Raw genomic sequence first — 23,790 nt, forward strand, 5'->3', positions numbered from 1 at the left:
CAGAGCCGTAAAAGAACTTTATATGGATCTTCGTTTTTACTCATGTTAAAATGCTTCTATAATATCCCTTTTTCTTTTGAATAATCTTACCTATCTGCTAACATGCTATCTCTTCGGGGCTGTTTGGTTTGACGCGATCGTAACTATACTATAATTTTAACTATATCGAGATTTAATTATGATATCTAATTTGGCGCAATTATAATAATGTCTTATCCGAAAAGAAGCTCCTTCCACATTAGAAGATGCAGAATATCAACCTCTACCAAATACAGAGGAATATTTTAGCATAGCTGGAGTTGAGACCTGACAAGTTAATATGCCTCGTGGGATGTTTGGTTATAGCCTTATAGGAGAATTTTCTTTTTTTTTAAAATTATTTTGATATATTTCATTATTACAAGAGGATAAATAAACAAAGACAAAATAAAAGGCCTTTACACCTATACATGAGACACACAATAAGAAAAATAAAAATAGTGTATTAAAAATTTAAAATAAGTGTAGGAAGAAAGGGGTAAATTTTAAATATCATTCTTTTGGTTTTGCGCTTTATCACTTTACTATCATGTGGTTTATATTGTATTATTTTTGTATTTCATAGTTTCATTTTTTCTTTCTGTCAGTACCTACATTAACTCTGTTAAATCATACATAAAAACCATCAGATACTCCACTTATAATTTATTGAATATTCACTTTAGTACCCGATGGTCTACCGAATTTTCACTTTAGTACTTTGTAGTTTTACTTTTAATTGATTTAACGAAAAAATTAATATACGAAGTAACGGAAAGAGAAAAATAAAACCATAGGGTATTAAAGTGATACATTTTAAACTATAGAGTAGTAAAGTAAGAAAGTGCAAAACCACAGGAATAATCTTTGAAATTTTTTCAAAAAATAATGTTGAAAGTTTTTATGATGCAGAAGACATGGCCACAAGCAATGAATGAGAGAAAAACTTGGTGGGAAATTTTCTGGAATGCACACTAGTTTGGAGCGCAGGAGAAAAGAATTTTCGTAGACTAATATGTTTCTATATGATTATAAATTTAGTTGTAGAATGTGTAAACATAAATCTCTTCGGAATTCTCAAAAATATCCATTTTTTTTTTTTACCCTTCTCTCTCTCCTCTCCTCCCTTTAAACAGTAATTTCCTCTTTTGGCAGAGGCATCCTCGTCACTAAAAGTTATTTTAATACTTTTACAAAAGAAATTAACTTTTCTCGGCACAAATGGCAAAATACTTGATGATTTATTTTTTATGTACTAAATTCGAAAGCTTATTGCTTCATATTTTTAGCTAAATTTATTAAAAAGAAAAAAAAATTGGGTAGCACGCTATCTCTTTTTCAAAAAAGATAGAAAAAAATTTACTGAAAAATTAAGATAAATAAATTATCAGCACCAATTTTTTTTTTTTTTGAGAGAAAGGTAACATGCTACCCGCTTCGTTTATTTCATTTAAAAATAAATTTAGCTGAAAATGTGAATCAATTAGGATTCGAAAGAAACTTAGAAATAAATCAACTTCATTTATTTCATTTCTTTCTAAATGAAATGAATCGACTATTTCATTTAGAAAGAAACTTAGAAATAAATTATCAGCACCATTTATTTCTAGTTTTATCTTTTTTTTAAAAAAAAATTTCAGTGTGTATCTCACCTAAGTTTCTTATGTCTAAAAGCGCATTACTTTTAAGAGAAATTGCCACATGAATGCAAACTCCGTGGCTAATTCTTTGTTAGAAAAAATTCAGCGAATATTAGAGGCTTAATTTTAAAAAAATTAAAAATGAGGAACAAAGTGAAAAATTGAGAAAAAGATTAGATCAAGGATCTATCCTGTATAGCTGTATATCCTGCAGAATTTTCTTTTCTTTTTTTTTTTTTGTGTGTGTGTGTGTGTGTGTGTGTGTAACGGTTATATCACATGTAATATGCCCTGAGCCACTCATGTTTTATGTTCAATGATATTGCAAAACTTCTAATAGGAAGTAATATGAGCAATATGATGGGCACAAGTTCTCTCCCTGCAATTTCTTATGTAAAATTTCTACACATAGAAATAATAATATTTTTTTATTAATATAATGCTTTTAAAATTATTTATTTTTATTATTTTTTTACAATATGTGAAGATATCAACTATATATATATCTTTATTATTGTGTGAAATAAGAGCATGCTTTTTTTAATTTTTTTTTGTGGATTTGGGAAGTTGAACTTGTGACTTTGAATTAAGTTGCCAGTTTGACATCCAAGCCGTGAGATCGTCTAAACTTTTACTCACAATTGTATAAAAACCAATCAAATTTTTTGATTTTAACGGAGTAAGTGACGTTGTCAAATTTACGAAACTCACAAGTTTTCTGCTATCTGACTTTTCGCTTCCCAACGATTCCTGACTGGAAAAATTTTAAGAATATTATAATTGACCGTCATTCGCGTCCTAAGTCAATCAAATTGTATATTTAAAATTCACTCATCGCTGTGATGGTTCAAAAAGAAAAATTATTACACTTTATCTAAAAGGAAAAAATTTTAATTGGATATCTGTCCTAGATGGCACAGCAAATTATAAATAAATCTAAAATGTGCTGATTACATATTCTATCGTATTTGGTCCAATGAATTATAATAGTTTCTTACAAATCCACCGTCTCATTATTGATTAATAACAAATTATTTATATTTATATTTTGTTAAAAAATATTTGATTGGCTGTAGGTAGCTGACGTGGTGCGCGTGCTAAAATAGGATGGAATTCCTCGTGGGTGCACTTTCTCAGCTTGCTGAGTGAAACGAGGTGAGAGAAGGTGAGAAGAGTGAGGGGCAAAGGGGGAACGGAATTACCGAAATAGAAGGTGGGGAGAGGGGCCGGTAAGCGTACCACCACGACTCCGACCTGGCACGGTGCCACCGCATTTGGGGGGCTCGTCTCCGCGGATCCCGTCACCGCCCACCTCGCCTTCGCCTCTCCCCCCCTCCTCCTCCTCCTCATCTCGATCTACCCCATCGCCATTGTCGAAGCAAGCGACCTTTTTCTCTCTTCGATCGATCGATCGATTGAGCGATTGATTGATTGATTGATCGATTGATCTGTTCTTGGCCGCGGGATCTAGGGTTTGGCGATGGCCTCGGCGAAGTCGTCGCGATCGAGGCCCTCGGCGCCCTCGGGGATGCTCTCGGGGGCGGGGGCGGGGCACAGCGAGAGCGGGGTGCAGCTCGCCGACAAGCTCAAGATCTTCAAGACCGACAACTTCGACCCCGACGCCTACGTCCAATCCAAGTGCCAGACCATGAACGAGAAGGTCCCCCATTCACTCCCCCCTTCCCAAAAAATTTCCTATTTGTTAGGATGGTTTTTTTTTTCCTCTTTTTTTGGAGGTTTTGATGCGATTTTACTGCAAAAGATGCCATTTTGGATCTTGTCTTTCTGATGTGCCTGTGTTCCTGTAGATCCGTTCAGAGAAATAGTCAAAATTTTGATGTACAAATTAGTTGGAGCGAAGCATTTGTTTGTGGATTATGGGATAAATGTTTGTTCTAATGATCTAGTAGGAAGGATTTGATCACTATAGAGGATTTTTTGATGAATGCTGTGCATTTTCTCTTGCATGTATCCATAATCCATCGGGAATGTTGAGTTTAATTTGGCCAAAAAATTATAATTAAAAATTGGTTCCGAGAGAAGCTTTCATATGTTAAACAAATGATATGAGACCATGGACGAAGTTCTCTTCATTGCTTGTTGCATTACCAAAATATTTTTAATGTCCTTTGGAAATGGCTAGTTGAGATGTCAAATGGCTCTTAGTTAACTGTTGGCGTGCTCATGAGAGTTGAACAGAGACAAAAATGTTCGCGCATTAGATGCTTAATACATTGGGGTTGCACTGCTTTGTTGTTGTGGGAAAGGCTTATTGCAGGATGCTCATCATGATAATTATGGTGGTGAGGTTTAGCCAGTTGCTTTTATCGACATTGAAGAGGTGATTTCACCAATAGTTTACTTAGTGACATCATTAGACATCCAAGTTTTCTGATGATTTGTGGTCTGATTTTACATTTTATAGTGGCTTTCTACTCTTGTCACAAACAAGCAAAACCTGTAGGTCAATTTTATCTGATTACTAGTAAAATAGTAAGATCTTGTTATTGCTTCTATTTCCACATAGCATCTGGATATACCAAACTTTAAGGAATTGTTATGTTTCTTTTAGTATTGCATAGGTAATCTACAATGCTGAAATTCTTGAGCTCTCTGAAATGTTATAAGTCACTATACTACTAAGAAACTTATGTTGCTGATTAGCATTATAAAAATGTAACTGATAATTGTCTGAATGCATTCTCACTTGGTGCAGGAAATAAGGCACCTGTGCTCTTATCTGCAAGATCTAAAGAAGGCTTCTGCTGAAGAGATGCGCAGAAGTGTTTACGCTAACTATTCAGCATTCATTAGGTATGTATTTTCAACATCTTTTATTGGACATTTTGTGTTCTGCACCGTTAGTAAACTACCTTCTGGTCGGTAATCTTTAGTGTTTCTCCTTTAGTGAAGGTTAAATTTGATGTTTCGAAATAGCTACGTGGCTAACTAATTAAATTAGTGTCATAAGAAGGTTCTTAGCATGATTCATGGCAGTACAGGTTAATGTCATGGAAAGAAGTTATTCTCTTTCTCCTTCTCAGACGTGTTATAGGCAGGAGCCTTGTGTGCTAGGACAACATCACTGCCTGAACTATAGTATATTGTGGAATAAGTATATGAACTTTAAAGTTAGGATTTTAGTGCTTTCTATTATTTCATATTTCGTTACCTGACTGTTAATCTTTTGACAGAACTTAAAATCATCAATCAAGCTCTGAAGAAGAGGTAGTGGAAAAAAAAATATAATGAAAGGTTACGTATTTCTCAAAATTAAAAAAAAAGAGGAAAAAGTTGTAGTTAGGTATTGTATTTAAAACTGTGAGTTCACCTATTTCAAAAATGTGCTATTCTTCAAGTAGTGCCTGTTTGTTTTTACCTTTAATTTCTCACCTAAAATTGTAGTTAACGGTAGAAATGCAATTGACATAGTTTTTCACTATTTACAGAACCTCAAAGGAGATATCAGATCTAGAAGGCGAGCTTCTATCCATTAGAAATCTTCTATCTACCCAGGCAGCTTTAGTTCATGGTTTAGCCGACGGAGTTCACATTGATTCTATTACTGCTAGCTCTGAAGCTTCTGCAGAAGATGATCTATCCAGTGTCGAAGATCGAGAACCTTCAGATGTACAGAAATGGTCGCTAGAGTTCCCCGACATACTCGATGTTCTACTAGCTGAGAGGAGAGTGGATGAAGCTTTGGATGCCCTAGATGAAGCTGACCGCATAGCCACAGAAGCCAAACAAAGACAGACTTTAAGTGCAGCCGAAATTTTATCACTACAGAGGGCTATTTCTTACCATCGTCAGAAATTAGCAGATCAGCTTGCCGAAGCCACCTGCCAATCTTCGACCCGTGGAGTTGAACTCCGCGCAGCAGCCTCTGCCCTCAAGAGGCTCGGGGATGGGCCCCGTGCTCACAGCTTGCTGCTTAATGCTCATAATGAGAAGCTTCAACATAATATGCAGACGATTCATCCAACCACCACTTCATATGGGGGAGCGTACACTGCAGCTCTATCCCAGCAGGTGTTCTCTATTATTTCTCAGGCTCTTAATGACTCTTTAGAGGTTTTTGGTGAAGAATCATCATATGCGTCAGAATTGGTTATATGGGCTACAAAACAGGCAGAGGCTTTTGCCCAACTTGTAAAGAGGCATGCCTTAGCCTCTTGTGCTGCTGCTGGAGGGTTAAGAGCAGCTGCAGAGTGTGTTCAGATTGCTCTTGGCCACTGTTCTTTGCTGGAGGCCCGTGGCCTTTCGCTTTCTTCGGTTCTCCTGAAGTTGTTCAGGCCCAGTGTTGAGCAAGCACTAGAGGCTAATTTGAAGAGGATTGAAGAGAGTACTGCTGCTTTAGCTGCCGCTGATGATTGGGTGCTTATTAGTCCTCCTTCTGGTTTACGTGCTTCTGCTAGAGTGTCTACGACAAATTTAGCTCTTCAGCCGAAACTTTCTAGCAGTGCACATCGTTTCAATACTATGGTTCAGGTGATACATATACTTTCATATAGGATAAAAGCAATAATATGCATATGTTCTTTGTTAGCTTATTTTTGCACTATAATATGATGTTTTATTTTCAACACTTATATTTGCACCATTATCTGTTAATGCATTGGTAAAAATCATCTAGATTTTTTTTAAAAAAATTTGGTCCAGTGACCATACAAGTGTTTATTTGAGTGAAAAAAAAGAAAAATCTGATTTGGAAGCTCTTCATATGCACTTTAGCTGATAAATAGTTGGTCATTTAGGCAAGTTTTATATAGTTAAACAACTTCAGTTTTGCTGAAGTTTTCATCTTTCCAACTGCCATTTGCAGGATTTCTTTGAGGATGTAGGGCCGCTCCTTAGTTTGCAGTTAGGTGGATCCACGATGGATGGCCTTCTTAAAGTTTTCAACTCGTATGTTAATTTGCTCATAAGTGCATTACCAGGTTCAATGGAAGATGACGAGAACCTGGAAGGTTCTGGAAACAAAATTGTTAGGATGGCAGAGACCGAAATGCAGCAGCTAGCGTTGCTTGCTAATGCTTCTTTATTAGCAGAAGAGTTGCTGCCTCGAGCGGCCATGAAGCTTTCTCCAATGTACCAGACTGGTAATGATGATCTTCGTAAAAGAGCTTCAGAAAAGAATAACCGTGTACCTGAGCAAAGAGAATGGAAAAGAAAGCTACAACGTTCCGTTGATAGGTTGAGAGATAGTTTCTGTAGGCAGCACGCTCTTGACCTCATATTCACAGAGGATGGTGACAGCCATTTGAGTGCAGATATGTACATTAGTATGGATAATAGTGTTGTTGAAGAGCCAGACTGGGTTCCTTCCCCAATCTTTCAGGTACTTGTACACTTTTCTAGGTTTCTTTAGTAGTTTAAATTTACAGCTTTTTGAAGTAGAGTTCTGCTATGATAACTTCCTTCTGTTCATGAATTTTATTTGCGCTCTTATTTCTTCTTTTCTTTGTATTACTTATGAGTTCTGTTCTTCTACACATCAAATATGTTATCTATGATTAAGCTAAACAAGCCTATTTCATGTGGACAGCGATGAATGAAATGTTACATGTATACCACCTATATGTTTATTGAGGTCCTAGTGTTAGTTTTCTCGTCATGTAGTTTCGAAGAAGACATTGCGCATGCGTGTTATCCTCATTCTCTCCCATTCTATTATTCCTGAATACACTTTCCCCATTGGTTTCAAAGTTGGGATTGCAACTGTATTTTGCTTTGGTTAATTGGCTTATTGTTTGTTGATGTATAATGAGCCACTTTTATTCATTTGTTTTTTGTCTTCTTACCAACTTAATACTGTTCAAAATCTTGTGGAATATGTGATATCTGATTTTTTTTAAACTGTTATCTTACCTGTAAGGAGGCTACTTTGCTGCAATCAAGTACTATTTCAGGACTCTATGGAAGAATTTTCCTTAAGCAAAAAGTTTCCTTATTTAGCAAGCTAAAACCCAGTTATTTATGTTAAAATGTGTTTGTGACTCTTTTTTAAGTTAGTTTGAACTCATTTCTTCTCCTAGAAATGTAAATACAGATTTTCATGCTAGCAGGAATCAAGTTTAATTCAGTAAGACCAAACTTATCACATGGTCTTCAACTTGTAATTGATGGTTTTAGCATGTGAAAGGCGAGAACTCTTTTAGCTTCCTTTCAGGGTTCAGTAATTAAGCTTCAAGTAATTTTCTATAGAATAGCGGACATAGTTTTGATGAAATTTTTTTCGTTGTCGTTCCCAGGAACTATATGCAAAACTAAATAGGATGGCGAGCATAGCTACAGAAATGTTTGTCGGCAGGGAAAGGTTTGCTACATTGTTACTGATGAGACTTACTGAGACAGTCATATTATGGCTCTCAGAAGATCAGAGCTTCTGGGAAGACATTGAAGAGGGACCAAAACCTTTGGGTCCTCTTGGTCTTCAACAGGTAAAACTTTTTTTTTTAGCTACTTTCTTCTTTTATCGATCGATCTGTTTTAGCTGCTGCTTATTATTTATTTTTCCCTCTGTAGTTCTATTTGGATATGCAGTTTGTGATCCTTTTTGGACATGGCCGATTCTTGTCACGGCATGTTCATCAAGTTATAATTGACATCATTGAAAGAGCTATGGCCGCATTTTCTGCTACCGGCATGAACCCAGACAGGTAATATATTTACTTATCATGCCACAGTATATATGTTTCATCGAAACAAATTAACTGCTTATTGCATGCTTTCACTTGATAAGATCTCAAACTAATTTGCTAGCAGTTTGTTAATTACTCTGACCATTTCCATCTCAAATTCGTTCAGCAGAAATGCTGTTTCCCGTGGTTGCTATTTTCGTATTAATACTCCATGTAGTTACATTATAGTGTTTCTGCAAGATTTGTTTCCAGAATTCGGCTAGTTACGTTATGGATTTCATGCAGTGTACTTCCTAGTGATGATTGGTTCATCGATGTTGCCCAAGATACAATAAGTAAGATAAGTGGAAGAGCGAGGGTTGCAAATGGAGATAGGGAACTTAGCAGCCCAACTGCCTCCGTTTCGGCACAATCCATGTCATCATTCAGATCACATGGTAGTTCCTGATTTGTGCTTTTCTGGTTTTTTTTTTTTTTTTGGCAAAAAAGCTCCTTGTATGATAAGAAATAACCATTTTGTTTGTTGTTCTTCTCTCCCATTCAATATTTGTGCTAGTGTAGGCCATTGTTTATCTGTTTTAGGAAATCTTCGGATTCTTTTTCATGGAGTTTGAGGCTGCATATGTTGCCCTTTCTGTATACAGTCCAAGCTCTACTGTGTACCATTCTTTCATCAGTTTGCCTTTCTGAGCTGCTTCATTCTTGATCTATGCCTTTCTCTTCCGCGCTAATAATTTGTGGGAATTTTAGAATTGATTTTGAAGAACATAAATAAAAACAAGCAACATAGGATTTTGAATTTGAATTGAGACACCAAAATATAATTATGTTAATAATTTGAAGGTCATTATGTTAATTGAAGTGCTGAACATCTTTTTTTTTTATGGGAGGGAAAGTATTGAACAGTTTTATTGCTATTGCTGTACAGTTTTAAGTAGTAACTGGCAAGTTGTAATTCTCCTCTGCTTGGAACCATGATTCTTCTTTCATTTATATTTTTAACTCATAGTTTCACTGTACCACTAGTAAGCAGGGGCTTTGCTTATTTCTTTCTCAAAATAATGGCCAATTTGCTGTGGGAGATTTTGCTGTCGAAGTGCTTTCGACAATCTAGTCCAAAATGGTAAGCAAACTAAATAGTCCAAAATGGTAAGCAAACTAAAACAAAAGTAAGCAGTTCAGATTTAGTTTTCTTTTGCTTGTTCTTTTTCTTTTTCTTTTTGTTTTGTTTGTGTGTGTATGTGGCTAAGTTACAGAATTCTCTCGGTGCATTTAAGCTCATGTCTTAATTACCCCTCGGTGTTAAAAATTACATAAATTTTCACTTTAGATTTTGTTTCCAAGTCAAAAAAGTCTAAAATTTGAATAATTATTGAATTTCGCTAGACAACTTTGTAGAACTAAAGTTTGCAGATGGTGTTGGCAGCTTCGTTTAAAAATACTGGTTGAAAGTACTAAACAGTATACACCTATTTTGGTGATAAAAAGAAGAAACACTATAAATGGTAGAAAAAATAGTTGAGATTTGAGAATAATTTGAAAAAACACTTGCCAATGGATCTATACTTTCCACAGCAGGAAAAACTCTAAAATATAGTGGTGACACCTCATCATTTATATCTCTAATCAATTAAATCAAATCGAGTTCATAGAGTTCACCTCTTCCATCATAAATTTGTTTTTTAAAAAATTATTATACTTTTCTATCAAAGTAAAGAATTTGATTGGTTGAGATTTATATAATGTGGTGCCACTACTATATAAAAAGCTACGTGGCTTTAGAGAGAATCTGTATGCTCTTTGCTAGTGCTTTTTTTTTTTTCTTGTTTTTAAGAGATAGGTAGCACACTATCCGTTTCGTTTATTTTATTTAGAAATAAATTTAGCTGGAAATGTGAATCAACTAGGATTCGAATTTGAGACCTCAGATACTAACCACCAAGCATTTTGCCAGTTGCTCTAGGAACGGTCGGTATTGCTGTTGCTATCTTAAACAATAAGTTTGTTGACGGCAGTAGTATAAGGGTTAGCGAAAAATTAATAATTTAGTGGTGTGTTTGAAAATGAAATAAATAGTATACTGTAGCAAAAGAAATAAGTCTCTGTATAGAAATTGGTGAGAAAACGCTACATTAGTGATGCATTTGAAAATAAAAATAATTCATAATAGTAAATAAAAAAAATAAATATTAAATCTACACTCCGAAGGGGTTCAACCCTTAATCCAAGAGTTTTTGAGTTTACCAATTCTTTTAGGGTTTTTAATATGCATACATACATACCTGCATACGTACCTTGACGTCACGAACACTGATACGAGATACGACACGACTCGAACACTGTGATCCAACAGTTTTCAAAAAATTAGGACACAAACTCGGCGTAAACACCTCTAAAATATAATATTATTAATATAATAATATATTTTTATTATATATAAAATATTAATTTTGGTAAAATATTATTATATTTTTCATACGAATGAAAGTTAGTAAATTTTTCATTGACAGTTTATATATTTTAAGAAAAAAAATTCTCCATCATACATAATTTATTTATATTATCAATATACATTCATCAAAAAGCTAAAGTATTTATTATCTTATATTATATATGGATAGAAAAAGTAAAATAAAAATAGGTATATATATTTTTTAGTTGTATATGTTATGGATCGACATTAAACGAACGTCCGAGGAATGTCCACATCGGACACGCGAGGCTTATATAAGTGTCCGTGATACGTAGATACATACATATATAGTAGAGTTGAACTGAAATGCTATTAGTAGTAAATGAGTTCTATTGTTATCTATTTATTTGCGATAATGTAACCTCCAAATTGACGATTGATATTATTGAGCATGATCTATATTCTATATCACTTGAAGTATCTATAAATTATATTTTATATTTTTTCAATATTGTTCTCTTGTCCATTAAATGGACACAAAAGTTAACATTTGAAAATGACTATCCTTCAAAAAGTGATGATAGGAGTCTTGTAATCAAGATCAAGAGTATAGATCTTGTTTTAAAGAGTTTCAAAAATTATCTAATCAAAATTCAATCGACTTGGATATCTTTACGTCGTTAAATAAAAAAACGTCTTATATCGACCATTAAAATTATAAAATTTGCAATCCTTTGAACATTAGATCAATGATGTCAAAAAGATTTGATATTATGCTTTTAGATATTTAAAATGGTATAGATCATTTTTAACCGTGTGGATTCCATCATAATTTAAAAATATTTTTATTGTGTTTTTCTCTTGAAAGAAAAAAATATAGTAAACTGTAGATAAATGATACAGTATAGTTGTTAGTTGTTACACACTAGACTTCCTCCCCGTGGAGAGACTAGGGATGTCATTCAAGATGGATATTCGAAGTTTTATCTAAATTTGAACTCGAATGAATCGGAGATATCATATACTAAACGGAAATAATTTCGGATATGAATATAAAAAACGAAAACTGGACGAATTTGGATTCGGGTATAGATTTTAACTGTACCTAAATCCGACCCGAATCCGAATTAATTTTACATTATATATATATATATATATATATATATATACACACATATATTTGATGTTATATTTAAATTTATATTTTAAAAATTTAGATTTAACGTAATATATTTTTGAAATATTGTAAAAAAAATAATTATTTTGGATTCCAATTTGCTGGTTCGGGTTTAGCTTCAGATTTTTTGATTTTTGGTCGGGGGTCCGGATTTGAATATAAATTTTTAAAATTCATAGGGTTCGGGTACAGGTTCGGATTTTTAAAACCCGCCCGAATCCGATCCGTTGGCAACGGTAAATAAATAAATAAAGGTACTCTCCAGAGAGATATTTTGAGAGAGAGAAAGAGAGAGAGAGAGAGAGAAGGGGGGCGCTAATGGCGGCGGAGTGGGGAGAGGGAGAGGGAGAGGGAGAGGGAGCGGCGGCGGCGGCGGCGGCGACATGGTGTGGGGAGACGGTGCCCCGCGTGATGGCGATCGTGAGCGAGAGGGGGTTTCTCCCGCAGCGCGACGTCCACTCCCTTCTCCTCGTTAGCACCTCGTGCTACCGCGCCCTCCTCTCCATCCCCGCCCCCGCCCTCTGGGAGGTACTTGCGAAGAACCAAAACCCTTCTTAGATTCGTCTTCTTTGTCATGCCCAATTTCCTCGGCGCTGGTCACTCGAATCATTCAGACCTACTTTGGTTAAATTTTTTTTTTTTTTTTTTGATGAAAACGTAGAAAACATGTTCTGCACCCGAATCGGCTGCTACTCAACCTTTCAAAATTTTGATTTTACTACCCAATCTTTCGATTTATTTGATTTGAGTTGGTTAACGGTCTTTGACTTCAAAGTTTAAAAAGCGGCATTTATTTTTATTAGTTATTAGTTAGCATACTTTATGTGATTCTCGTAACTATAGATTTATTAAAGTGAGTAATCAGCTTAAATTTTGAAGTTAAAGTATCAGTGACTGATTCAAATCAAACAAAATTGAAAGGTTAGACAGTAAAATTAAATTTTTTGAAAAGTTGGTAAGTTCTATAATGAGTATACTTTGGAAAGCATAATCAATCTTTTCTATTCTAAGGCTAAAATTGCTATAAGAACAGTAAGAACCCGAAGTATTTCATGCTTTGAAAAGAAGCGCAGAATATTCAAAAAGTACTCACAATCTTTCCAATTTCAAAATCTTCTACTCTAAGGATACAAAATTGTGGTGAGCACTGAAGGTATTGGAGAAAGAGAAAGATTGAAAGTGCTTTTGAATATTTTTGGCATTTCAGAACCTGAAAATACGTAGTTGTAGATGCCGTGATTCCAAACTTGGTCTGAGAAAGTGTCAAAATTGGTAGTTGTAGACACCGGATTCCAAACTTGGTTTGAGAAAGTGTCAAAATTGGTAGTTTAAGCCATGAGGTCTTATATGAAAAGAAAATGGGCAGAAAGAAAAGAAAGTTAGAAGAGAATCGTTTTCTCTTATTTGAATTGAAATCCGGAAGAGAAACGAAGAAGAATAGAGCGAAAATAACGTACGTAACGATCAATTGCTTTTTTCTGCAAGAGCAGAGAAAAAGTAAGAGAAAGTTATTTTCATTTCATTTCTTTTTCTCTTTTTCTTTTTTATTCCGTTCTCTTATTTATTTTCTCTTCTTTTCTCTCCATGCAAATGAAACATTAGTGAACTAGCAATCTTAATTTTTGAGTGGAAAAAATTGTACCCAGATTGATCAATTTTTTTTTTTCTTAATGGCCTTTTATGATGGCCAAAGTTGGGCGGGTGAATATGAAGGATTTAGCTTGGCAAACGGAGATCATCGCCAATTCCATGCGGCAATTTGTTTTTTTTTTGACAGTTTGAACTTCTCCTGGTGTCAAACCCCAATTCCCGTATTCCTGCATTCGATGAAATTGAGAACTAGATTGCTGTATATAACATAGTATTAACTAACATGGGATAAAGCATTTTGAGCCGCATAGTTTAGGTTCGTCAATTGTTCGTACCTGTGCGCTAGTTGGGTTTAACACATGGAGTTGCTGTTATTTATCTATTGCTGCTTCAGTGTATGCAAGTTTACTGTTATTGGCTCTAATATTGTTTTAACTCATGTCCCTAACCATGTAATACGCCAGGTTCTTGATCTGCATGAGATGAAAAACGCAGGAGATCGACTTGTTTCTGCACTTTCACTGGTATGTTTCACCGTAATATTAGGCTCATCATCAAGCACAGTTTGTAATGTGATTTTGCATGACGAGGATTGTCTGCCAGATAATGAGTGATTTTATCTTGTGTTATGGCATTTTATACCTTTTGGAACTGTATAAGGTATCATTGTCTGCTGCTGCTCGGATTTTAGTTTTTTTTTTTTTTTTTTTCCCCTCGTGTGTGCAGCCCAGGTATCGACATGTGAAAATGATTAACCTTGAATTTGCCCAAGATATTGAAGATAGACATCTACTTCTTTTGAAAAGCAAGGTAATCACAAATTGCCTGTGAGAAATTTTATTCATCAGTAAATTTGTTGTTGACGTTATAATATAATTTCTCCCTTTTCTTTGGGATTTCTTACTTTGAAGTACACAAATCCCTTGCTACTTGTGTTATTAGAAATTGTATAAGTTTTAGCGGCCCATTTCCTATTCTTTTAAACCGCTAACATAAGATTACTCCCGAAATCAAATTTTGGAAATAATTGGGTGTAGACATTGAAACCTCCAGTAAAGTGATAGTGAATGTCAATTGAAGAACCATACCAAATTTGTCTTTATTATCTCGAAAGAAAGAATCCATCCCTAGGTTATTTTCTTTTCAAACCGAGAATCCATCTTCATTTATAAGTATTGTAATATTGGAATTGCTTAACTTGCGGCACATTTAATTACAAGTTACGAGGAAAAGTATTTAAAAGGTTAATAGAGAAGGCACATAATTTTGGATCGTTAGTGAGTAGATAACACGGGTTGAGCAATAGGTTTTCCGTAGGACCAATTTATTGGCAACTAATACTGCCCTGTTTTAAAATCAAGCAAGGTTCTCTAGAAACAATTAGGGCTAGCTATTTAGGGGCCCAAAGGAGCAGTAAATGGGTCCTCACAGAGTGTTTATTAAATTGTTTGGACGCCATAGAAGTAAGATTATTATTATTTGCACATAAGTTTTTTTTTTTTTTTTGGCTACATTCTTCAGTTCATTTCGTAGTGTTATGAAAAATTTTGTACCGTTAGTTGTAATTACAATTTTCTCAACTATAGAAACTGTCCTGTTAATTTACTTGGCCTGTGTTTACCTCAGGTTTCTGTTTGCTATGGTGAATAACATTTAGCTTGCTGAATATCTGAATTTTACTTCTGTGAATATCTATTAATAACCCTTTATAAAGTTTTTTTTTATAAAATATTAGAACACATAATTTTTTGTGATTATTTTCCAATTCATGTTACTGTTATCAGAGCAATATATTATTAGTTTCATATGTATGTCTCGCACAAGGCTTGCTTGTTTAGTCTGAACTGTATCAGATGTTTTTCGGGCAGAATATTTCATTATGGAGTAAATTTATGCAGAGCTCCAAAGTCATTTAAAATTTTAAATGCTTAGTCCTAACCGGAAATTATGTTGGTCACCTACTGGTACTTGAACTGATCCATCTCTTAGGCGTGCACACCAATATATGTTATTCACACCCAAAACCATTTAAAAGTATAAAATATCTCTGAGGCAAAAGATTTGGTGTTTGTACTGTTTAGATTGGTTTCTAAAAGCTCTTGTGTCTAAGAACAGATTGAAAATGAGTGGTTTTAAAACCATATGATACATAATTTACCAATTGGATCACTTTCAGTTCTTTGCACCCACTGGGCCCTGTGAACTTTACTTCACATAGTGAAACATAACAGGTTTCCAGAGCTGAAAAATCATCTCTAAACAACTCGCATTCATCCAAAATTGATCCATTTGAGTTATTGGGCCATGCTTCACTGAAAGTTGTCTCTTATAAAATCAAACAACGTTAACATTTTAATCCTTTCTGTTTGATAGGGAATTGATTTACTTCAAGATTTGGAGACTCTAAATCTGAATGCATGTCAGAAGATCTCCGACAAAGGAATTGATGCTATAACCAGCATTTCTCCAAATCTTCGGGCTCTCTCTATTTATTGGAATGTTGGGTATGCTTGTTGTTGAAGATTATTTAAAAGATTTTATGGAGTTTAAGTTCTTAAAAATATATTGCTTGTCATCTGTGTGATTGATTACATAATGTTGTTTGCTTAGGCTAACTGACTTAAGCATACAGTACATCGTGAAGAACTGCAGACAGATAGTTGACTTGAACTTGAGTGGTTGTAAGGTAATACAAAACTTCAGTAGTCTTCATTTTTTAAAATTTTAATTTTTTTAAATGTGTAGTGCTTTACCTTAAATGATTCTCCCTTATGTGATTTTTCTTGCGTTACTTATCTCATTTGTTCGTTAATGTAGTGGATTCATGAGTGTGTTTGTGAGTAGCTCTCTATGTGGATGCTCTTTCTTTTTCATATCTGGATGTTTTGAATTGGATATGTTTCACTGTAGCTAAAACCTATACTCATTATCTTGTAAATCATGAGACTATAAAACAATCTTTTCAGATCTATTTTAGTTGTAGCTGCAGCCAAAAACATTTGAAAAGAAGTTTATAACCATGAAGAGATAACATCTGTGCCCTCTAAAATCGCCATCATTGTAAATGTTGTCTCCATGGGCATTATTTATTTACTGGACCTAATAAACAGGGCATAAAAATGCTTGGGTTTCAACGATGCTATAAAGGAACGACTTGATGATTTTTATGTAATAATATGAGGGAATTGAGGATTTTTTTGTAAATATGGTGTACTTAAAAAATATGGCTCCTGTTAGATGTAGCATTTTGCCTTATAGATTGCACGTGATTTTCTATTCCATTCAGCTTTTTACTCTTTTGCATGATGTTGTGATCGACATTTAATGATGTGATGCAGTTGTTTACTTGGCTGTCTAATTGCAGAAAATTTCAGATAAAAGTTTGCATCTAATAGCTGATAACTACCAAGGATTGGAGAGTTTGAATATCACCAGGTAAAATGTAATATAGTGTGGATATTGCATTTGTTGATCCTTGTGTTGATCTTGTTGACCTGCTTTTATCCTTCAATTTGGGTCCAAATGCACGAATTCAATGTGGGAAAATACCCTGTTTTTCTTATTTCCACCTATGCATATGGAAATTAGTACTTCAATTCAAGATGGATGCTGTTGAAGAATATGCATGACTTTTTTTTTGACTATAAGGCACAGGGTGATTCCCTATGCAATTCATTAAATATAAAAAGAGAACAGGATAGTACCTCATATCCTAGCACAACCACTAACCAACTATAGTCTAACAAGGAAATGAAAAATCAAAGAGCACACATATTATAGCAGTATCTATGTCCAAGCAAAACCAAAAGCAAAAAAAAAAAGAAAAAAAAAAGAAATCCCAAAAAGCTTGCGTCATGCAACTTTATTTGAGTAAATGTCCGAAAAGCTAGTCATGCATCTTACATTGAAAGCCTTTAGATTTAAGCTGCCTCGAATATAAGATCCTCAGGGATGAGAATCCTGCATGCCTTCCTGATCGGATGAAGATCTTTGACTGTCAAAGGATGCCGAAAGGTTGAGCTTGAAGTTGTGGGGTCAAGGGAGGATGCATCAAACTGCGGTTCCACCAAGGTGGGTGGTGGAGTTGAAGAAGCGGTCATAGCAGAAGGGATGGATGCAAATATGTATTTGAGACTCTTAATCTCGTTCATCTGATCCATAATGCTGCAGTAAGAACCCGTGAACTCTGAAGAGAGGCGATCATTGCGGCGAGAGGGAGCAAAGGGAAACAAATACGAGGGGGGGGGTGTGGAGGATCAGAACCAGATGATATGAGAGGATGAGGAAGAGGTGTGGGAGAGAAAGGGACGCCAAAAGAACGAGATGTGGAGCAGGAAGAGTTCGGTTGGTCAAGGACTCCGCCACAATTGATGGAGCAGAATCAAGAAGAGGGCGAGTAGGAGGAAGCAGAAGCAGAGTGTTGTTTTACTGCCTTCCTCTTATGCATGACTTAATGATGCTGGAGCATTTCAATTGGGGATCCCTAAGTTAGAAATGATATGGAGTAAAGTTTCTAGAAACTAAAAATCACGATTTTGAGATTGGTTTCATCTATACTATAGATAAGACAGCATTTTAGATAGGATAGAAACACTACGATTTAATACACTTTTTGTGTTTCTCTTCAGATGTGGATTTGAGAATCCGTTTATCTGTTAAGTTTACATAAGAAAATTATTTATACTTATAAATGACTCGGATTTTAATGTCTTATTATTTATGCACTTGAGCCAAGTAGTCAATACTTTTTGCTTGTCATCACCCTGGGAGTATCTGATACTTTTTATCTCATATGACGTTTCAGGCTTTCAACCTAATTGTTTTAGCACTACTATGAGTAATATTTTGTAATTACCAGTACATAGCAGCCTTTGCATTCTGTGCAGCAGATGGACTTTTCCTTCTAAGAATGTGTGTTCTAATTATGCGTTAGCGTTACAGTTCAAAATATCAGTTTCCATATTTTGTAGGTGCATCAAGTTAACAGATGATGGATTGCAACAGATACTTCTAAAATGTTCTTCCCTTCAAAGTTTGAATCTCTATGCCCTTTCCAGGTAATCATGGAAAAGAACATGTTTCTGATTCACTATGAATATTGTGTAATATTGGAGCTAGGTTAATTGACGACTTTTACCTGCAGCTTCACCGACAAAGCTTATGAAAAGATAGCATTTCTATCTAATTTGAGATTCCTAGACCTTTGTGGAGCCCAGGTACTAACTGAAATTTCCTTTTACCTAACATAATCAAACCTATAGCTAATATTGTCACAGTAAATTTATTGTCAGAATCTAAGTGATGAAGGTCTTTCCTGTATAGCGAGATGCGCAAAGTTGGTTTCTCTCAATTTGACTTGGTAACTCAGGGCTAATACCTCTATCTATATATATATTTCCTTTCAAGTTGGTTAATAAGTGGTATAACAAGCACTACCTTACAGGTGTGTATGTGTCACTGATGTGGGAGTGGTAGCTATTGCACAAGGCTGTAGGTCTCTTGAGTTTCTTAGGTAAATTGAGGACAGCTCATTTGCATTGAAGCAAGAATTCATGTTGTGTATCTTATACAAAAAAATTTGAATGTATATGCAGCTTGTTTGGAATTATTGGTGTGACTGATGCTTCTCTTGAGGCCCTATCAAAGTCTTGCTCGAAAACTCTAACGACTCTTGATGTATATGGATGTACTGGCATTAAGGTCGGGTAACATTACTATTATTATCAAGGGCTTATTCATGTGGCTTTTCCTTTTTTTTTTTTTTCTGATTTTTCTTTTTTTTCTATTTCAATTGTTTGTAGAGAAGGAGCCACAGTGACTTGCTTCAGTTATTCCTGAATCTGAAGTGCTTCAAAGTGCACAGCTAGTGTTGAATTCGGAGCTCAACATTACGTTGCTCGTGTTTTCATGATTAGTTCATTCTTCCATATGGACATGAATTCCACAGTATCTCAGAGGTACAAGATGATATAGATCAGTGTTCTTGTTCTCTTTTAAAATTAAGAAATTAAAATCTCCTCTGCAAATCTGCTGAGTTTTAGGCATTCTTTTTCTCAAGATTCTTTAATTGTTGTCTTGCTTTATTAGAAAACATGTATCTTAAACCTGTTTTTATAGGCAGAGAATATAGTGTAACTTATTGTAAAGTACAACAAAATCATTTATATGGCACTAGCATGTGTAAAATTTGTTTTTTCTTGTTGAGTCTACCAACAAGAACCTGAAACTCCCCTGTTGCCTACTGTAGCTATTCATTATATGGGCATAACTATTCAAGTCAAATAAGAAGATGCTGCACTGTCCATGATTATGATGGGCATGTATTGCATAGTAACTCTATGATCCTTTCACTTTAGGTGATAATAACTGGACTTCATAATTTCGGGCGAAAATATATGTTCAACTCGAGAAACCCTTTTTTGAGAGCCATATCGACCGCTGAGCATGCTATTTTGGAGAATTCGTCAAGCTCTTTTCCTCCTCAGCAGTGAACTCCTACACCACTTAGTAGTAGAAGAATATCTCTATCCTCTTCACAAACTGCGTCAAAATGAATTTAAATTATCTAACCACTGAAAACTCTCATCATAGAATGGATCTCTTAAGATGTTATGCTGACAAGTTTCGCATTCAAAGTTACGAGAACAAAAAGAGAAATCATAACTTTACATCTAGGCTATATCTCATTAGGCTGATTCTGATGAACCGAGAAGATAGAATGTACATAAGTTATTTGCAAGTGCTAGCCTAGTATACTTATCTATAGACTACAAAGTGCAATCACAAGGAAGAGTGTGTTAAGTGTATTGAAATGATGCCCTATTTAAACTGGATTCCAAGGGCACATCGTTTCAATATCTGATTCGGTGAGGTGCTATGTTCTGTTCTAACTAATCAAATTTGAGAATGTTTCGTGTAACGCCCCCAATAGTCCTATATCGGATGGGATACTGATTCCGATCAGTTTATATGAGGTCTATACGCTAGTTATAATAATTGGGCTTAAGCATCTTGGGCCGGTTGTTTGGGCGTAACGAGTTATTATTGCTAGCGGGTCGGATTGTTACATTTGGTATCAGAGCCGAATACCAGCCGGAAGTGTGAGAACTAAGTGCTAAACGGGGCAAAGTGCTACACCAACCAGTTTGGTGGCAGCCACCTCTTGAACCCGTAGGAGCCACCTTTAGAATTTCACATTGCCTGGTAATTCTTGTTCTGGTCTATCTGTCTGTCTGAGTTTGGACCTGATGAGGACGTCAGGGTCTAAATAGGAGAAGTTTGTAACGCCAGGACGTCAAGGTCTAAACAAGGGGAGTTTGTAATGCCGAGTTTGTAACGCCAAATAATCCCACGCCTCCAATAGTCCTACATCAGATGGATACTGATTCCGATCAGTTCATATGAGACCTTCCACGCTAGTTATAATAACTGAGCTTAAGCATCTTGGGCCGATTGTTTGTGCCTAACGAATTATTATTGCTAGCGGGTCGGGTCGTTACATTTCGTGAGCCAGATCATAGGCTAGTTCCTATCTTCAACTAATTGCTCCCTCAATAAATGAAAACACAGCTCTTTGGGCAAACAGGGAGTATGTTGTTGTATCATTGGTTAGATTTGTCCTAAAGGTGAATTTACTATTCAGAATATAAACATCTCTCTAAGTCAGGAAGAGAACTTATTTGTAGCTCAAAATAGTCTTTCGAGTCAAATAAGCCTACGAAATTATTCGCTGAAGCTTTGGCCTTTCTAATATGCATATTATTAGATGATGGTGAACTTGACCAACCTCTTTGTTGAGGTTGCAAACAGTGACTGTAAGCTCCAGGTACTCAATGATGAAAATCCTACATTCCCAAAGACAAGTGCCAATACCAATAAACTTTTGCTTATTAACCTTAGTCAATATGTTGTCAACTTGTTGTAATCGATACATGCTTTACATTTGGTTACATTTAAATTCTGAATGTTATTATTAGAAAAAGGTAGGCAAAGTTTCCTAAGTTTATTTGGCAATATAGTTTTGGAATTACTTCGTCTAACTTGCTCATTTTTGTGCCATTTTAATTGGAGTGCAGCGATAAGATATTGGAGCCAGAAGCCGTTTCCGTTAACGGCCACTGCAAACTGGAGTCTGCCTCTCTCGCTGTTAAAACTAAATGTCAGGCGAAGGAAACTTTGTTACATACCATGGAGGTTTGTAGAACGCAAGAGCTAAGCATCTTCGCAATGAAATGGTAATTTCTCCATACTTGTTTTCGGCATCTCTAACTTATGTCAGTGACAGCAGCAACTGGACATTACCTTTCCTGCAAAACAAAGCCGAAGAACAACTTATTGAAGCACATTTAGACACTGCATAATGCAATCGAATCATATAGCAATAACTTAGCAATGAAAATGAAGGAATGCGGAGTTAGACGGTCCCGTGTCGAGGAGAGATGACACCCGCTCCGAACGGTAACCCGATCCGCCGGTGTGGGTGTCATCTCTCCTGACAAAGGTCCCTAACCCCTCTAGTAGTCTCCTCATTCAATATCTTTTCTTGTTTCTCCTATATGCTTCGTAGGCATAAACTCATAAGGTTATATAGAGAATGGGGAGCTTTTCTTTTCTTCTTCTTCGTCGTTTGCATTCACATTGGCCTGGTCAAAGCATATGGCCATTTTAAATGTTTGGCCAATGAAACCACGTGCTTTCATGTGGAATTTTGGGTCCTCATAAGCATTGGAAAAGTGGAATTTTGAGTTCTCACAAGCATTGGAAAAGTGGGTCAGTGTGGTTTATTAATTGTAGGGTTAATTGCACCATTGGTCCCTAACCTTTACCTTTTTGTCTAAATTCCTATTAATTTTGACAGAATAGATCATGCCAACTGCGATAAAGTGTTGCTTATTCATATAGATTACAGTCATAGTACAATAGCTCCTAATCACTAATGAATCATGGTACTGATTTTTTAAACGTTTGAAAGAACTTGATGGCACGACCAGCTTGATGCTAAGGACGTCAGATACTCCAAAAGAGATAATAGGGGTCGTGTAAGCGGTCGAGGTGGTCTTAACAGTGGAGTACAAAATTGAGGATGGTGAGATTGGGATTGACGTGATATGCGCACATAATATAAGGGGTCTGGGGCTGTTTAATTTTTCGGAAAAGTATGGAAAAAAAGTGTTTTTGAGAACAAATTTTTTCATAGAAAGCTCCTTTTTTATAGTTTTTTTTATCCATCTGGTTCCAAAAGAATTAGCTGTTGTGGAAAAAAAAATTCCATATTTTATAGCAAATTAATGCTTTTTTATTTTTCCAAAAAAAGGGGATGAAATGTGAAAAAAAAAAAGATTTTTCCAAAAAGGCTAGTTCTTAGAGCAAAACAGGCAGAAAATTTTTTAAAAAAAACCTTTTTCGTGACAAAATTTTTGGCAAAACTTATTTTTGCATACTTTTTTGGGAATCAAACAACTCCGTGAAAACTAAAGTAGAAAATAGAAAGAAAGGGTGAAGGTTAGGAACAAATTTGGCAAGTAATTTCAAAGGTTAAGGATCTAATTGTAAAAAGTAAAAGGTGGGGAACCAAAATGAAAACAAGGTAAAGGATGGGGACCCTTGAGCAAATTAAACCTTAATTGTAAAGTCTACGGCCGACCAAGAAATTGTTTGGACTTTGTTTTGCATTATTAATTATTAGGTGTTCCCCCACACTCTGCTTTCCCCTGCTTTACAGGTCATACTTGAAACGTTTTGGTACTAGGATGGTCATTATTTGTTGGTCAAGTGCTTTGCATAAAGACATTTTTGTTAGATCGTTGGTACTAATTATTAATCTTAAAAGTTTTAACCATTAGAAATATACAATCAATTCATTTAAATCGGATAGACACAATAGTTACGGATCTCGATTGTGACTCGGTCTAATCAGCTTCATGTTATTTCGAACATGACTGAGTTTAATCTAATCTCATGCCTTTTCGAATGTGACTTGGTCCAACCTGACTTTTCGCCGCATGGCAAAATGTTGGCTTCTTTAAGCCAACAACTTTGGCTCTCTAAATTCCTCAATAGATATATTTGTTGGTCCAGTTGCATGCATAATCCTTACAAAGCACTACAATTATATATTTATTCCTATAATAAAGTTTTAAATGCTTTTCTTTGATCCGCAAACTATGAGGTGGGTGACACTTGGTGGCAATATCTATCTCGAACTTTTAGAATTATTGCAACAAAGTCTTATAATTCAATTTAATTGACTAAATGTTGATGAATCAGTAGAGTAAAAGTGACATAGCAGTATTGTGACTGATAATGCAC

General features: G+C 35.3%; 2 protein-coding genes across 2 annotated transcripts; both read left to right on the forward strand.

Annotated features, from left to right (window-relative positions):
- LOC109712508 (exocyst complex component EXO84B-like) lies at positions 2,811-9,012 on the forward strand. The gene is made up of 7 exons (XM_020236103.1): positions 2,811-3,318; positions 4,375-4,472; positions 5,108-6,149; positions 6,484-6,999; positions 7,913-8,101; positions 8,187-8,320; positions 8,588-9,012. The coding sequence occupies exons 1-7, from the start codon at positions 3,139-3,141 to the stop codon at positions 8,748-8,750; spliced, it is 2,322 nt and encodes a 773-aa protein (XP_020091692.1). The 5' UTR covers positions 2,811-3,138; the 3' UTR covers positions 8,751-9,012.
- Positions 12,202-22,236, forward strand: LOC109713181 (F-box protein At3g58530). Its single transcript, XM_020237175.1, has 13 exons — positions 12,202-12,420; positions 13,947-14,006; positions 14,209-14,292; positions 15,856-15,986; positions 16,093-16,168; positions 16,847-16,917; positions 18,453-18,539; positions 18,626-18,698; positions 18,774-18,841; positions 18,926-18,994; positions 19,077-19,182; positions 19,284-19,439; positions 21,558-22,236. The coding sequence occupies exons 1-12, from the start codon at positions 12,211-12,213 to the stop codon at positions 19,347-19,349; spliced, it is 1,101 nt and encodes a 366-aa protein (XP_020092764.1). The 5' UTR covers positions 12,202-12,210; the 3' UTR covers positions 19,350-19,439; positions 21,558-22,236.

The sequence above is a fragment of the Ananas comosus genome, linkage group 7 (genome assembly GCF_001540865.1).
Source record: "Ananas comosus cultivar F153 linkage group 7, ASM154086v1, whole genome shotgun sequence".
Taxonomy (NCBI): Eukaryota; Viridiplantae; Streptophyta; class Magnoliopsida; order Poales; family Bromeliaceae; genus Ananas; species Ananas comosus.

Bases quoted from the DNA above. Each gene is read 5' to 3' on its own strand.
- LOC109712508 (XM_020236103.1), top strand. From the start codon at position 3,139: ATGGCCTCGGCGAAGTCGTCGCGATCGAGGCCCTCGGCGCCCTCGGGG. The intron at 4,473-5,107 runs GTATGTATTTTC...CACTATTTACAG, and splicing joins AACTATTCAGCATTCATTAG to AACCTCAAAGGAGATATCAG. The intron at 7,000-7,912 runs GTACTTGTACAC...TGTCGTTCCCAG, and splicing joins TTCCTTCCCCAATCTTTCAG to GAACTATATGCAAAACTAAA.
- LOC109713181 (XM_020237175.1), top strand. From the start codon at position 12,211: ATGGCGGCGGAGTGGGGAGAGGGAGAGGGAGAGGGAGAGGGAGCGGCG. The intron at 14,007-14,208 runs GTATGTTTCACC...TCGTGTGTGCAG, and splicing joins TTGTTTCTGCACTTTCACTG to CCCAGGTATCGACATGTGAA. The intron at 16,169-16,846 runs GTAATACAAAAC...GTCTAATTGCAG, and splicing joins TGAACTTGAGTGGTTGTAAG to AAAATTTCAGATAAAAGTTT.